Source organism: Canis lupus, chromosome 31, assembly GCF_048164855.1.
Source record: "Canis lupus baileyi chromosome 31, mCanLup2.hap1, whole genome shotgun sequence".
In the NCBI taxonomy this organism is placed as follows: Eukaryota; Metazoa; Chordata; class Mammalia; order Carnivora; family Canidae; genus Canis; species Canis lupus.
The window spans coordinates 26,566,037-26,581,459 of record NC_132868.1 but is presented as its reverse complement, the minus strand read 5'-3'; the positions used below and the strand labels follow the sequence as shown (position 1 = coordinate 26,581,459).

General features: G+C 39.8%; 1 protein-coding gene across 9 annotated transcripts in view; it reads left to right on the top strand.

Annotated features, from left to right (window-relative positions):
• Window positions 1–15,423, top strand: part of ATP13A4 (ATPase 13A4) — a 111,600-nt gene that overhangs the window by 29,490 nt on the left and 66,687 nt on the right. For all 9 annotated transcript variants that reach the window (XR_012021960.1, XR_012021959.1, XR_012021958.1 and 6 more), the window contains 2 exons: window positions 312–485; window positions 11,446–11,592. Coding sequence is in view for 5 of the 9 variants with exons in the window: in XM_072807871.1 (XP_072663972.1) it covers window positions 312–485; window positions 11,446–11,592 (321 nt within the window). In the remaining 4 variants the exon portion in view is untranslated. The remainder of the gene's footprint in view (window positions 1–311; window positions 486–11,445; window positions 11,593–15,423) is intronic.

The window sequence follows — 15,423 nt, the reverse complement described above, 5'->3', positions numbered from 1 at the left end:
TACTTCTGGGAAAACGGCTAGATGATAGTAGAAGTAACAGCACCAGCAGCATGAGCAGCAGCTGTGATAAACACATGTGTAGCACTTGTACATAGTAACTCATTTAATTTTTACTGAATTTCCCAGTTTGATTGCAATGTCTCAGAGGCCTGAGATCATATGGTACTTTGTCAGGGATCCTTCTCCCCCTTCTCAGTCTCTCCTCAACTTCTTCAATCTCTATCCCCAGTTTTATCACCCAAATTCCAGTTGGTTCAAATGCTATTTATTGTGCTTAACCAGTATTTGCGGTCATTTTGGTTCTTCCCCAGGAGATATTTGGCTACCGGACTCAAGGCTGCCGGAAAACTCTCTGTCTTGCTGGATCCATCTTCTCCTTTGGGATCCTCCCTTTGGTGTTTTACTGGAGACCCGCTTGGCACGTGTGGGCAAATTGTGTGCCGTGTTCCTTGCAAGAGGCAGACGTCGTGTTGCTGAAGACAACAGTAAGTGTGTACCTGGCTTTTACCTGGTGACCCTTTTTCCTGGACATCTCATTACAGGATGGCAGTGGGAGATGTGCACCTGGCAAGTTCCATCACAGCCTTGCATTTATTTACCAAGAACTCAATAATTTCTCTATGATAGTATTTCAGAAGAAGACCTACCTCACTGGGTATTCCTTTTAAACTTGTGAGTCTTATGGACATTAGGGCTGAAATAACAATAGGAGTAGCTAAAAGTGATGGGTAATGTGAAATAGTTAAGTCAGGCTACTAGCTACAAAATTTGCATGGATGCTTCCCCTCATGTCCTGATGTATCACACCTACCCCATTTCCCCTGGAGCAACTCTGCAGGAAGAGATTGGGAGAGGTAGGAAGGAGATGGGGAGTACCCCTCTGAGGAGGATGTGGTCTTCTGTCGATTTGAGAGAGCCATGGTCTTTGAGGGAGTGTGTTGCATCCTGCAGATATGCTAGAGTTAAAAAAAAAGCAGCCACCTTTTTCTGAGCTCATTGTCTCTCTCTGCTAATACAAGGTACAGGTGTTAGGTGAGTTTCCATGAATTTGCTCAGCTAACACTACCTCCTAACATTCATTACACTTAAGCAACATCTGTCGTTCATGTTTATGCTGGACTGTCAGCTCCACAAGGGAAGGAATTATTTCTCACTTGCTAATTGTTACATCCCTAGTTCCTGTGTGCTGTAGGGATTCCATAATATGTGGTGGCTGACAGGCTGAGGTGGATATTCCTATTGATGGAAGTCAAAGTACAGTCTTACAAAAAGAACCTTCTCTGGCTGACTAACAACACATCAGCCCAAATGACCCAGAATGACAACCACATTTTGATAAATCAACCTCTGCTGGGCTCTTAGCTTATTTTTATATATAGTAATCTCTCTAAATAAACACACTATTTAATACAGCAAGAGGAGATGTAAGCAACAGTCTTATAACAATGACCCTGGAGGAACCTCCTTCCAAGTTCTACTATTGTTCTCAGGGGGCAATGCTCTTGCTGCAGCAGAAATAACTTCAGGAACAGAAAAGCTTTTCTGCCCTTTCAGAGTGTACCACCAGACTCTTTGGATCTGAGAATGGCTGGCCGGCCAAATTGTACTCTTTGAGATTGCTGGCAGAGTCAAGGCACAAATCGGAATAGGAAGAAATGAGCAAGAAAATGGCAAGGGAAGGGAGGAAAGTGAGAAAACTGGAGGGTAGTGGATAAAGGGAAAGTGAAGAGGAAGAAAAGAGAAAGAAACATCCAGTAAGAGAAATAAACAAGTTGTCACCAACAGGGAATGAATGTGCAGTTTGGGATTCGGAGTCAAGAGGTTTGACTCCTGGTCCTAGCACCCCAAGTATGTTACACCTCAGGAGTGTTACCCAACCTTTCAGGACTCCATTTGGAAAATAGGCTAGAAAAAGCACTCATTCTCGCTTGCATTGATGTGAGAATGAAGTGAGGTTATGTATATGAAAGCCCTTTGCAAACTGTAAAATACATGATCAAAGACCATTTTGAGTGTGTGTGTGTGTGTGTATTATTGCTGAAGCAGCTCAGAGAACTTGCTATATAAAAGAGGCTGTTATACAAAAGAACCTGCTATAGACTAAATGCACCACATAGAATTGTTTGATTGTTTGGATACTGTGTCCTCCCGTTTTTAGTCAGGAGCATTCCTTCCAGGATGGGAGACATAGGGAAGAGGTCCAGTGCCTGTGAATCCCCAGTACTCATTCATCATCCATGCTCAAACAATCATCTCTCCTGGTTGCATGTGGTCAGCTTTGCAACCAGATACATATTGGAAAATTTTAAGAAGACTGGTGCCTTAGGGTACTGTGTTCCATCCTCCTCCTCTTTCTTTGTCTCTTTCAAAGCCGATTAAGCCCCGTTCCCATTTCACTGCCCTCCACAACTAATCAGAGCAGTCTAAACCATCCTCAATCTTTCCTTTTTCATCTTGATTTCAACTTTAATTTTTAATTACCTCCTCTTATGTGTCATTTTAAATGGATTTGCTATGCCAGAGACTCTCCAAATAAATGAGGTTCTAAATTAGTCTTTATGTAATTAGACAAGAACTCAATTATATCAAACATTCTTACTATATGAACCTTAGATAGAAATAAGCTTTGGGCACCAATAGCTTAAAAATCTGAGGCTAGGTTATTTGCATTAAATGACACCTTAAAAATTTTTATTTGAATTGTATTATAATAGCTGGACTATAAGAATTTCCCATTAAGGCTAAAAAGACTCTTACCTGAAAATGTGTTGTATATCTATTTTTCATGTTATTAAAAAATCAGTACTTGGTATTTATCATCAATCTCACACTGGTAAGATTATGGATCATTATCGCAGATACTGATTAGGTAGTCATTTCTTAACATTAAAAAGGGGGGGTGCCATGTGTACCAACTAAAAGTCGTTAGCACTCCGTTTATTTTCAGTTCCCCATCTCTTATTAAGCACTTCTAAGAGTGGGATTTTTCCAAAATATAAGAGTAACTACACTTCTATTTTATAATTTTAAAAGTGGCATTTTATTCATTATTCATCTACTTTTGAATTTTAACTGATATCTGTAGGGTGGCCACATTTCTATGCAAATTACATGATTTACATTCATTGGTGTTTTAAATTCAGATGCTCCTGATGATTTCCATGGTTTTCATCTTTATTATAATTACAGATGCGTTTTTTTTTTTTCTTCCCTGTCATATGTCATGTTGTCAAAGACACATGATGTGCAGAGGAGGATGTGAGGATTGGTTAGTAGGCTGAGTCAGGGTGTTTCATTTCAGTGTTTCCGTGGGGAGCATTTCCCCTCAGTTTCACCTAAAGGTGTCATTGCTTGGAGCTTTAGTTTAAAAACTCAGAAATTCTGCAAATCAGCCATGCAGATGGCATCCAGAGTCCACTAGCTCCCCTGGATGCTCTTCAGCCACCGGGGTTTGTATTCACGTGTCTGGATTTCTGACTTATCTCTCCCTTCTCCTCTGCAGCCTGGTCTCTCCAAGCCCCAGGTGCCTCATATCAACACCATTTCCTAAGGGATCCAGACAGTTTTGGTCTGTGCTTTTACTCATAGCATTTCTTCTGCTATTCTTTGTCCTTTTCATTCATTCAGTTATTTATTCATTCATTTAATACTTCCTGAGCACCAATCACATACCACACATTGTTATAGGTGCTGGGAATATAGCTGTAACCAAAACAGATGGAAATCTCTGTCCAGTAGAATGATATTCTGGTGAGGAATCAGCTCATACATGTATGCGCGTGCGCTCACACACACGTATTCGCACATACACATTTTCTATAGAGTGAATATAGAAAGTAGGTGTTCTACTTCTATTTATGAAAGCCTCTCATCCCTCAGCCATCTACCTCCTTCTCCATTGATGATCCATTCTCTGACTCAATTTTGGGGGAATTAATTACCTTCCTTCATTCTCTTTTGGCTCCATATTTTCACTCCTGACTACTATAATGCTTTTTGCAATCTGCCTTGTATTAAAATGCTATTCATTTCATATTTTATAAAACAGCATCTCATTGACTATTTCATATAATTCTCATAACAACCCTGGAAAAAGGGCATTATCACCTGTCTCTATTTTACAGATGAGGATACAGATTATATCTTTGCAGTCTAGTAAACCTAGTAAATGTCACCCAGGCTTTTCCTTTCCCTCTTTCTCTCTCCCTCTTTCCCTCCTTCCCCCCCTTCATAAATTGATAAGCACAGGTTGTGTGCCAGCCATAGTGGTAGCTCATGGGCAGGGGGTAGAGTATAACAGTAGTAAAATCAGGGTTCTTTTTTTAAGATTTATTTATTTATTTACTTATTTATTTATTATAGACATAGAGAGAGAGAGGCAGAGACACAGGAGAAGGGAGAAGCAGGCTCCATGCTGGGAGCCCGATGTGGGACTCGATCCCGGGACTCCAGGATCGCGCCCTGGGCCAAAGGCAGGCGCTAAACCTCTGAGCCACCCAGGGATCCCCCAAAATCAGGGTTCTTGACCTCATGAAGTTCATTAGATCACTACACAAATAAATGTGAACATCCAACTGCTATAAGTGCTACTTAGGAAAGGCTCATGGTTATGGTAGGATTGTAAAATAGGGCTTTGACTAAGTCAAGAAAGTCTTTCTTGAGCTCTAAAGGTGATGATGGCTGGTGGGAAGGAGCACATGGGAAACGGTCAGGAAAAGGAAATAGTGTAGACAAAGAACTTGCACCTGTCTTCTGACGCTCTAAATCTTGAGTTTTTTCCCACTATGCTTCATTCCTTTTTTATAGTTTTTTTTCTTTTATTAGATTATAGGGTTTTTGAAAACAGTAACTATAGCTTATTTCATTCTTTTTTGGTGACTGAATAATATTCAAATGCATGTGTGTGTGTGTATGTGTGTGTCCCATCTTCCTTATCCATTCATTTATCAATGGACCCTTGGGCTGCTTCCATAGTTTGGCAATTGTAAATAAAGCTTCAATAAACATAGAGGTACCTATATCCTTTCAAATTTGTGTTTTTGTATTTTCTGGTAAGTATTTAGTAGTCCAATTACTGGATCATAGAATAGTTTTATTTTAAATTTTTGAGGAACCTCTATACTGTTTTCCTCAGTGGCTGCGCCAGTTTGCATTCCCACCAACAGTGTATGAAGGTTCCTTTTTCTCCACATTCTCACTAACACTTATTTCTTATGTTTTTGATTTTAGCCATTCTGATATGTGTGAAGTGATATCTCATTATAGTTAATGAGATGTAGATTTGCATTCCCAGATGATGAGTGATGTTGAGCATCTTTTCATGTGTCTATTGGCCATCTGTATGTCTTCTTTGGAAAAATGTCTGTTCATGTCTTCTGCCCATTTTTAAATTGGATTATTTGGTTTTTGAGCATTGAATTTACCAATTCTTTATGTATTTTGGGTACTAGCCCTTTATCAGATATGTTACTTGCAAATATATTTTCTCATTCACTAGGTTGCCTTTCAGTTTTGTTGATTATTTCCTTCACTGTGCGAAGTTTTTTATTTCAATGCAGTCCTAATAGTTTATTTTTGCTTTTATTTCTCTTGCCTCAGGAGACAAATCTAGTAAAAATGTTGCTATGGCTGATGTCAGAGAAATTGCTGCTTGTGCATTCTTCTAGGATTTTTATGGTTTTAGGTCTCACATTTAGGCCATTGATCCATTTTGAATTTATTTTTGTGTATGGTGTGAGAAAGAGGTCCAGTTTCATTCTTTCCATGTAGCTGTCCATTTTCCTAACACTATTTGTTGAAGATATTGTTTTTTTCTCATTGCATATTCTTTCCTCCTTTGTCAAAGATTAATTGACCATATAATTGTGAGTTTATTTCTGGGTTTTCTATTCTGTTCCATTGATCTTTGTGTCTATTTTTCTGCCCGTACCATACAGTTGTGATTACTAACACAGGGCCATTTGTAATGTGATTTATATTCTGTGAGATGTTTGCATGTATGTTGCCTCATTTAGTCTTCTCCGGTACAGATTTCTTTTCCCCCATTTTACAGATAGAAGCATAGAGAGTTCAAAGAAGAGTTCAGGGTCCCATAGCTGTAAGCAGTGAAAGAAAAGCTTCTATCAAGAGCTGAACTGGAGTGGGAACTGGAGATCTTATTGTCCCCTGGCCAGCAAGTAGACTCCACGAGGCAATAGTGTGAAACTGTGGAAGAGTAGAGTCTGGAACCTGAGTGCCTTGGTTTCATTCCCTGTGTTGCTCTTGACCTACTTTGAGTAATGCATTAGCTCACAATGCCATAATAGCATACCACAAACTGGGTGCCTTAAACAACAGAAAGTTATTTTCTCACAGTTCTAGAAGCTAGGGGTTCAAGATCAAAGTGTTGGTAGGATTGGTTTCTGGGGAGATCTTTCTTCTTGTCTTGCAAATGGCCAGCTACCCTCTCTCTGTGTTCACATGGGAGAGGGACAGGTTTGGTTCTTCCTCTTCTTATAAGGGCACCAACCCTATTGGATTAGGACATCACTCTTATGACTCCCTTAATCTTAATTACTTCCTGAAGGCCCTATCTCCAAATGCAGTCATACTGGGGGATGGGGTTCAATTGACTCATTGTCTAAAATATCTGGAAATGCAGTGCTCAGTAAGAAGTAACAAATAAAAAGTCTAAATTGGTTTTACAAAGTGTGTAGTAACCAAGAACCCTGGAATGACTACATGCCAGGCACAGATTTCACCAAAGCACCTTACACCTACAGTCTCATTTGTTTCTCATGACAATGTGGCAGATACGACTGTTAGCCCCACTTAACACAAGAAGAGGAAGTGGAGGGTGACTGGAGAGTGGGTAAATAACTTGCCTGTTATAGATTGAGTTCATCTCCAGATATTTCAGACAATGAGCCAGCTAACTCACTACCCATTCTTCCCTCAGAAAATGTTCATTACAAAATATTCAATCTCTCCAAAAATATATGCTGAATTGTTCAGGATTTCCATTCCCACCCTCAAACATAGATAAAGCCTTTGCTTTGTCATATAACTTTCCTGCTTTGTCCACTCTCTCTACCACCACATCCACTGCCCCTCCCCCATGCCTTTTTTTGGTCAACATATCCCAAGAGTGCTGAGACAATAATTAGGGTGAGACTTATTCAATGTTTAGAACTTTATTTCTTTATTTTATAACTAAATACTACATTCTAGCCAATGTCAACTTTTTTCCAGCTAAGCAACTTTGGGAATATGAGGTCAAGGCATCAAGAGTATCGGTGGGTATAATCAGGAGGGGGAAAGGAAAGAAAAAAGTGATAACTAAATATAGAAAGAATAGTATTTTGCCAAAGTAAAAGGTCTGTAAAGGCAGCACAGCACTTTAGAAAGAACCTGAGAAATATAAGTTATTAGTTTATCCATAAATCTCTAAGTACTAGGAAGAGTTCATGCTTTTTGCATTGCAATCGTATCCATCTCCAAGTGAAAAGTACTGACCTCCTGATATCTCTTTGGAGCTTTGCAATGGGTTACTCTTCTTAAGACAAGCTCGGAAGTACATTTTGTGTGAGCAAACTCCTACACAAGGAGGTCAGTCACAGCATTGGCATGAACTTAGAGTGACCATTACACTACTTTAAAATTCTAACAGATAAGATGTGTATTACAAAAAGTTGTACAAAGATAAGCAAGGTCACTCGCTTTGCGCAAATGTAAAAGTTAGCTTGGCATTTCAAACTTCAGAAATTGTAAGGCCACAGGAAATATAAAATGCCCAGGTTTCCCCCACCCCTACCTTTCTGTCCAGGTCAAACAAAGGTCCCCTGTGCACATTCAGTTCTTTGAAATGCACTCTTGAATTATTTTAAATTCTACTTTAAGAATTCAGGGACTGATCTGGTTAATTCTCTTGCAAAAAAAAGTAGTAAAGCCTGCTCAGTGAGACTTGAGGTGTTAAAAGTCTGGATTCGCCCAGCAAACAGTTTGGATTATTTGCATTACAAAGCAGTTATTTAAAGTGGTAGTTCCTCTGGTGCACTTAAGTCTCTTATGGATCATTAACTGCTTGAGAGAGCTGGGAAACAGAGTGAAGTGGGATAGCCATTTCCAGGTAAAACTGCTTCTTTTTCCAAAAAGACAAATAAATCGAAAGACTCTCAGAGACTCTCACATTTCCTCAAAGGTAAAGTGAGTTCTTATTTACAGAAAGCTCTCAGGAACAACATGTTGAAAATGAGGCACAGAGCCGTAGGCCAGCGAGCATTTGTTGTACTCAGCTACAGGCCAGACCTTAGACCAGGTGCATTATGTATTATTGCATTTAATCCTTCAAGCATACATGAAATGTGGTATTCTCATCCCTACTTCAAGATGCAGAAAATTAGGCTCAGAGACTTACAAGGATTTCAAGATGGTTCAGAACCAAGGTCTGCTAAGGAAGGGGCCTGTGCTTTTTCCATGTTGGACAATATCAAACCAAAAGCTGGGAGAAGGTGATGATGTAATACAGAGTGACTGTCTCACACTGACACACTTCTCCATCCATTTCTTTGCTTGCTTTTTTTTTTTTTCTTAAAAAGTTGGGTAAATTTCTTTAAAAATATGAATGATTTTACAGTGTTTAACACAGCAATAAATAATAGAAAAGTCAGTGTTATTACCTACTCTAAGAAAAATGGTTATCTCACTACGGTATCTTTACTTAACCTATAGAATTATAGTTTGTGTTATATCGATTGCCTGGATAGCTCAGTTGGTTAAGTGTCAGACACTAGACACTTGATTCTAGTTTAGGTCATAATCTCAGGTAGTGAGATTGAGCCTGGAGTGGGGTTCCCTCTGCCTTGCCCTGCTTGTGTGTGTGTGCACTCTCTCTCTGTCTCTCAAAAAAAAAAAGGAATTATACTTTTCATTATATAGAATTATGGGTTATAGAGCTTGGAGGGTAGAGGGGATGGTAAGAAATAAAGTTAAAGGCAAATATATCCAAACACCTTTATTTAATTATAATACGGCTTATATAATAAGATGGAGGCATATAGATGAATTTTGGTCTCGTATGTACCTAGACTAAGGCATTCAGTTGTTACATTGGATTAACACTGACCTGGGGGAGCTTGGAAGCTCCAGTGTTCTACTTTGCCATTCCATTTTTTAGACATTATAGTCTAGAGGTCTGTTTGCTGTCACACAGGGCCAAAGGGTGACAGCTTGATTTTAGAAATCAGGTTCTCTGATGCCAAAAGAGCAGAGATTATGAGAAACTGGATGCTATTTGTTATATGGTGCAGATTTCAGGGTAATTGTCATCCTACATGAGCCACAGAAACCATGGGCAATGTTGAAACAAAGAGAAAGGAGCCAAGATTTGGAGTGAGAAGACCTGGCTTTAAGTCTTGGTCCTGTCCTTGCTACCTGTACCAGACTGGTCTGGTCTGAGCCTTGCTGTTGGAGCACCTGGAACAGAAGTGCTAAATAAATTTTAACACTTTTTATTATTATTAGATATTCAAACAAAATCCCCTTACAGCAACACTGCCTTTGAAGTGGTCAAAGACAAAGCTGTATGATGCTAAACTATGTCAATGTCAAGATATGTCCTATGGAATTGTCGCCTGTCCCACAGTACCTAAAAGATGTCCCCCAGTTCAGTGGCTCAGCCATTAGAAATTTAGCCATCTTCAGTCATTTTTAGGCCCTGAAGGTAACACCATCCAAATCTGGTTTAATTTGATTTAGATAAATATCTTTTTTTAATGAGGATAACAGCCAAGTCTACTGGTTTTTAGAATTAATCCATTAACTTTCAAATTTCTGTTTTTACCTTTCCTTTCTTCTCCGGTCCTCACCCTTTTCATTTCCTTTTCTTCTCTTCCCTCCTCTTCCCCCTTTTCCTCCATACACCCTTTGCTTTGCTTTCTTCTCTTCTCCCACCCCCACTCTACCTCTCTGTCTCCATCTGTCTCTCAGAAGCTGTGTTAGGCCTGGCTGAGCACAGATACCCATCAGATGCAGTCCCTACCCACAGTCTAAGAAGAGTGATAAGGTTGGACAGGTAAAGGGGAATGCAGCAAGGTAGAATGTGGTAAACATTTCAAGTACCCCGATGGTTTGGGGGAAAGATCACCAAGAGAAATTTGAAAGGTTCCTATGATGTGAACTTTGAGCTGACCCCTAAGAGATGGTTAGAGTCTAGCCATATGAAGGCTTAAAGAGAATAGAGAAGGACGTGTATTCCAAGATAAGGAAGCCAAAAGAGCAAAGCCATGAAGGTGGGCTTCTCTTGAGGAGAATCAATGCAAGAGATTAGCTCCAACAATGAGTATATCTTCTCTTCTCTGTCCTTTTGCAGCATCAGCTCGGACACTCTTCCCAGCAAATGTGGGTTTGGTGGAGACAATTCCTGGCTCTGACCTGCATTCCTTAGACAACAAATTGTTTCCCAGGGTGGACTTCCTTTGCCATCCTTCCTAGCTCCTGTGGTGTTCCAGTCAGCCTAGTGGATTTTACGCATAGCATTTGCCCATTCAAATAATAACCACAGTTATTGCCATGTCTGTCTCTGAGGTACCATTGTAGTACCTGTTACTTAATCCAGTTCTACTCGCTCTGGTTTTATTCTATGATGAAGTCAGCAGTGAACTTCAAGGGAAGCAGCTTCAGTTAGGCTTATGCAAAAAGGTACCTCTTTCAATCCTAGTCATGCTAACCTTTGGACAGTCACCTCTGGGTACCTGCAGTCCATGCATTCAGTCATGGGCAAACATCCATTCATTCTGTCTCACTGGGCAGGTCACAGTTTTCCACATGGATGAGGATATAAAGGACAATAAAACATGGTTTCTATCTTCCAGATGGTCTGGATGAACTAAGAGAATGCAAGGCAGAAAGTGATTTGGAGCACAAGAGAGGGTGGTTAGGATCTTTGGGAGTCAGTACAATGATAGACCCTACCCCCCACCCCAGCAAGATGGTGTTATAGGGGTTGTCCCAGAAGAGGTAGAATTGAGGTTAAGCCTGGAAACACTGGGATGGTTTGATTGATCTGGTTTCCCCACCCTCAGAGACCAGCAGAAACCCTTTAGAGTGCTTATCTGTTTGCCTTTTTTTTTTTTTTTTTTTCTGTGAAATGTTGCATCTGGCTGTGGCCTCATAGCTTGGAGGATACTGGGGATAACTAGCTCTTTTCTGAGACTCTACCTCCCTACCCTTGAGTTTTATTATATATGCCATTATCTCATATTCACACCCAGATTCCTCAGTAAATGATGACAAGCTTTTTCCCTCAAGGCTTTTTATCTACTAGTTTTCAAGGGCATGTAATTTTGTGTAGAAGGTTTATTAACTTCATAAGTTTATAGGATTATGTTACAATGATGTATCCTAGGTTGAATTTTTGCCCAATGACTTATTTTAACTTCATGGGGGTTTTGGTGTCTATTTCCTTAGGATGACTTCCAAACTTACTCATGGAAAAAGATAATGTGGATCTACCTGTCATCATTAAACGGCGCATCTGGTGTCACTCCTGACCACCCTCTCATTACAGATGAGGAGTACGTCATAAATAGAGCCATCAGAAAGCCAGACCTAAAGGTAAGTAAATTGTGGCAACTGCTGATGTTAGAGAAATTTAATCTTTTACCCAAAAAATATAAGTTTAGATCCTTCACCATGCCAATCTTCAACAGTATGCAGAGAACATTATAAAGAATGTGTACTTTGGAGTTAGAACTAAGTTCAAATCTTAGCTTCATCTTTCTAAACTGTATAACCTTGGATCCATTACTAAACTCTATTGAGCCTCTTTCCTCATATATAAAATTATCATGATAATGCCTACCTCCAATGTTCGTTAATGACATTCAGTAAGTTAAGGAATACAAAGATCAATATGGTACCAGGTACATAGTAAATGCTCAGTACACATTAACACTTTGTAGCATCAGGTCCCACATGATAATCTATGAAATAGGGTTTCTCTTACTGTAGAGGTAGTCACCCAGAAACATCCCAGGGGTTTTGCTTATGTCTGCAAAATGATCTTATTTTGAGTTCTGTCATTCAAATGTATTTGGGTTACTCCTTCTTCTCCATATTAAATTAGTACTACTTAGATTATGACTAGGTAACATTCATATTAAAAGCATTTTATAAGACAGACTGTTTTTTCTTAAATTTATGCATGTGTAGACAGCTGTTCAGTTTTATGAGCTCAAGGTCAGTTTTTAAAAATAATAAAAGTCAATTACTGAGCAGTTTATTGTCCATTGTTATCATCCAATTGTCTTAACTACCAAAAATAAAAGAGGTCAAACACCTTCAACTAACAGATTGCATAATCTGTCACATGGTTATTCACCTGGAAAAGTAGACATCCCAAATTGATCTTATGGACCTGACCTCAGATTATTATTGACCTCCAGGTTCTTTAATTGCATCAAACAAATAAGTAGACAATGAGATGAAGAAATGGTCAAATAAACAAAATGTAAAGAAGGTCAGAGGTCTTGAAATGGAAACTCTGGCACCAGGCTTGATATCTTCATTTACCACATATGGCTTAGAGAGTTTGCCTCTCTGAGCCTTGAACTTCTTATTTATAAAATGAGAGCAATAACTCCTTCTGTGCCTGTTTCTCAGGCCATTGTAAACTTAAGATGAGAAGGTAGATATTAAGGTGATTTGTGAACTGTGTGAGTTACATTCATAAAGGACAGAAACTTCATTGAAATTGGAGGAGGTGCCACAGGCTCAGCCATGATAATACTGATGGTGACAGTCAGAAGAGCAACAGTACCAACATGACAACCATTTGGGCCCTTCGGGGAGAGTTTGGAGACATACGGCAAGGAGCTCTGTCAGGTTTACAGACGCAGGCTAAGAGGAGACTAAGGATCATCATGGGATATCATGCAAAACTAAATCCCAGTGCTTAACCTGTTAAACAGGACACTCACAATGTGTTCCAACAAGAAATGAGGAACAGGAACCCTGGGCAGGGGCAAGCTTCCTGGTTCTGAGCAGAAAGATGAGTCACCCCACAGCATACCCTTGATGTCCTAATTACTATTTCCTGGTATGAAGTTCCAGGAAATGTGCAAGTAAACTCCCCCCCCACCCCCCATGCAAATTTTGTGCTTAATATTCTCTTACCAGCATCCAGAACCTCTGAAGGGTATGAGGGAGGCAGAGCAACTCCAGGCTGAGATGATTCTTGCTAGGAAAATGTAAGGATATTTGAAAGGTGTATGATGGGGTCATTCTTCTCACTCTGTGAAGAACAGCCTCAAGAAATTATCAGGAGATAATAGAACTTTCTATTTTCTGGCCTGAGGTAAAATTTACCGGCCACCTCTTATTCCCCATCATTGCTGCCTTCACCTGCTGATGCTCTGTGTCTATTATGTTTTATAAGCTTCTCAGTCTCAGTCTGTGCTTTCATGTCCTTTGGATTTAGGTTCCCTCATGGAGCAGGAGCCTCATTTTCTCCCACAGCTTGTCCTTTAAAAATGTTCTAACTTAGATTTTTGAACCTATGGAATTAAAAAGGGGGCAACCCTCACTTTATACAGCTTGAAACCTGCCAACAATGGGATTATCCAGACCTTCTGAGACTAGCATGAACATCATGCCCCTTGAGAGACTGGACTTTGGGAGCCAGTTGGGTTTGAATTCAAATTCAACCCCTGCTTCTTAATAAGTGTGATAGTGGGCAAATGATTAAATCAAAATGAACTTCAAGGATGAAGTGAAGGTGAAAGTAACCCCTGTCCTGCCAGAAGATGATGAAAAAGACTAGAGACCAGAGAGAATGTATGAAAAGCCCCCCAAGTACTCAACAGGCAGTAGCTATGAGTACAGTCCAGCTCTGCTTGCAGAACTGCAGGGACTGAACAGGGATGGCAGGTGTAAGGCAAGAAGCGTGAGATCCCTACATGGGCCATGACTACCTTCATACCCTCTTTCCTTCCTTCAACTTGAAGCTTGTGAAGAAAGAATCACTCCCAGCAGCGGTGCACTTCCAATTTTATACATTGAAAATAAATTGGAGGGATCCCTGGGTGGCGCAGCGGTTTAGCGCCTGCCTTTGGCCCAGGGCGCGATCCTGGAGACCCGGGATCGAATCCCACGTCGGGCTCCGGTGCATGGAGCCTGCTTCTCCCTCTGCCTGTGTCTCTGCCTCTCTCTCTCTCTCTCCCTCCCTGTCTGTCGATCATAAAAAAATAAAATATTAAAAAAAAAAAAAAGAAAATAAATTGGAAAATAGGATTTATTTTTTTGAAGTTATTTTGCAACCTATCTTGCTGAAATAAATCAATTCTGTAAAATAAAACATCTAGCATTTAACACTCTTACCAGATAACTATGTATATATGTATATGTGCGCGTGCACCTGTGTGCACGTATATCTTTATTGAACAATGTTAAGCTTCATTTAGTGTAACTCAGATCTTGAAGCTTAGGAATTTAACCTTTATTTGTAGTTGTCATGTGGTTGTACAAAGCATTCATTCACTAATTTACTAAAAAAAAAATGTATAGTATGTTTACTGATGTTTCAGCTATATGCTCTTTCCAGGTCTAGAATTGAAGGATTATGTGGACCATACTATCTATGGGTATAGATACATACTCGGAAAAGCTGCAGTGGAAATTAGAGATGATCTGCTCAGTTGCCTCAGTTTATTCATAGGGAAACTAAGGTATAGAGAAATTTACTCGAATTTCTCAAGGACACAATTATCAGAGTAGCTATAAAAGGAAGAACACTGTTTCTTAACTTTGACTGTACATTTGAACTATCTGAGGAAAATTTAAGAATATTTATGGCCAGGTTGCACCCTTGACAAATAAAATCAGAATCTCTTGGGAGCCGGACCCAGGCATTAGTATTTTTTTTAAAGATTTTATTTATTTATTCATAGAGAAACAGAGAGAGAGAAAGGCAGAGACACAGGCAGAAGGAGAAGAAGGCTCCATGCAGAGAGCCTGATGTGGGACTCATCCAGGGTCTCCAGGATCACAACCTGGGCTGCAGGCGGCGCTAAACCGCTGCACCACCGGGGCTGCCTGGCATTAGTATTTTTTAAAGCTTCACAATTAATTCCAATGGACAAAATGAGATTATAACCGTTGCTCCATAACAGTATGACAGTCTTGCTGTATCTCCTTGTGCTTAGTTGATAACCAGTTAATGGAGAATCAGATTTGCATATAAAATTGCTTAAAGGAACCAGAAACAAGAATGCATAGTTGCCATTACCCTTAATCCTACCTTTTCTTTTCACTGCCCACACCCTCAGACCCTCACTTCCTGGAGCACATTTTCTTGCAATAGCCTCCTCACTGTTTTCTAGAACCTGCTGCCTGCCTAATCTTTGTCATTGTGTCTTCAATAGTTTTCTCTGCAAGTCCATTGCCTAC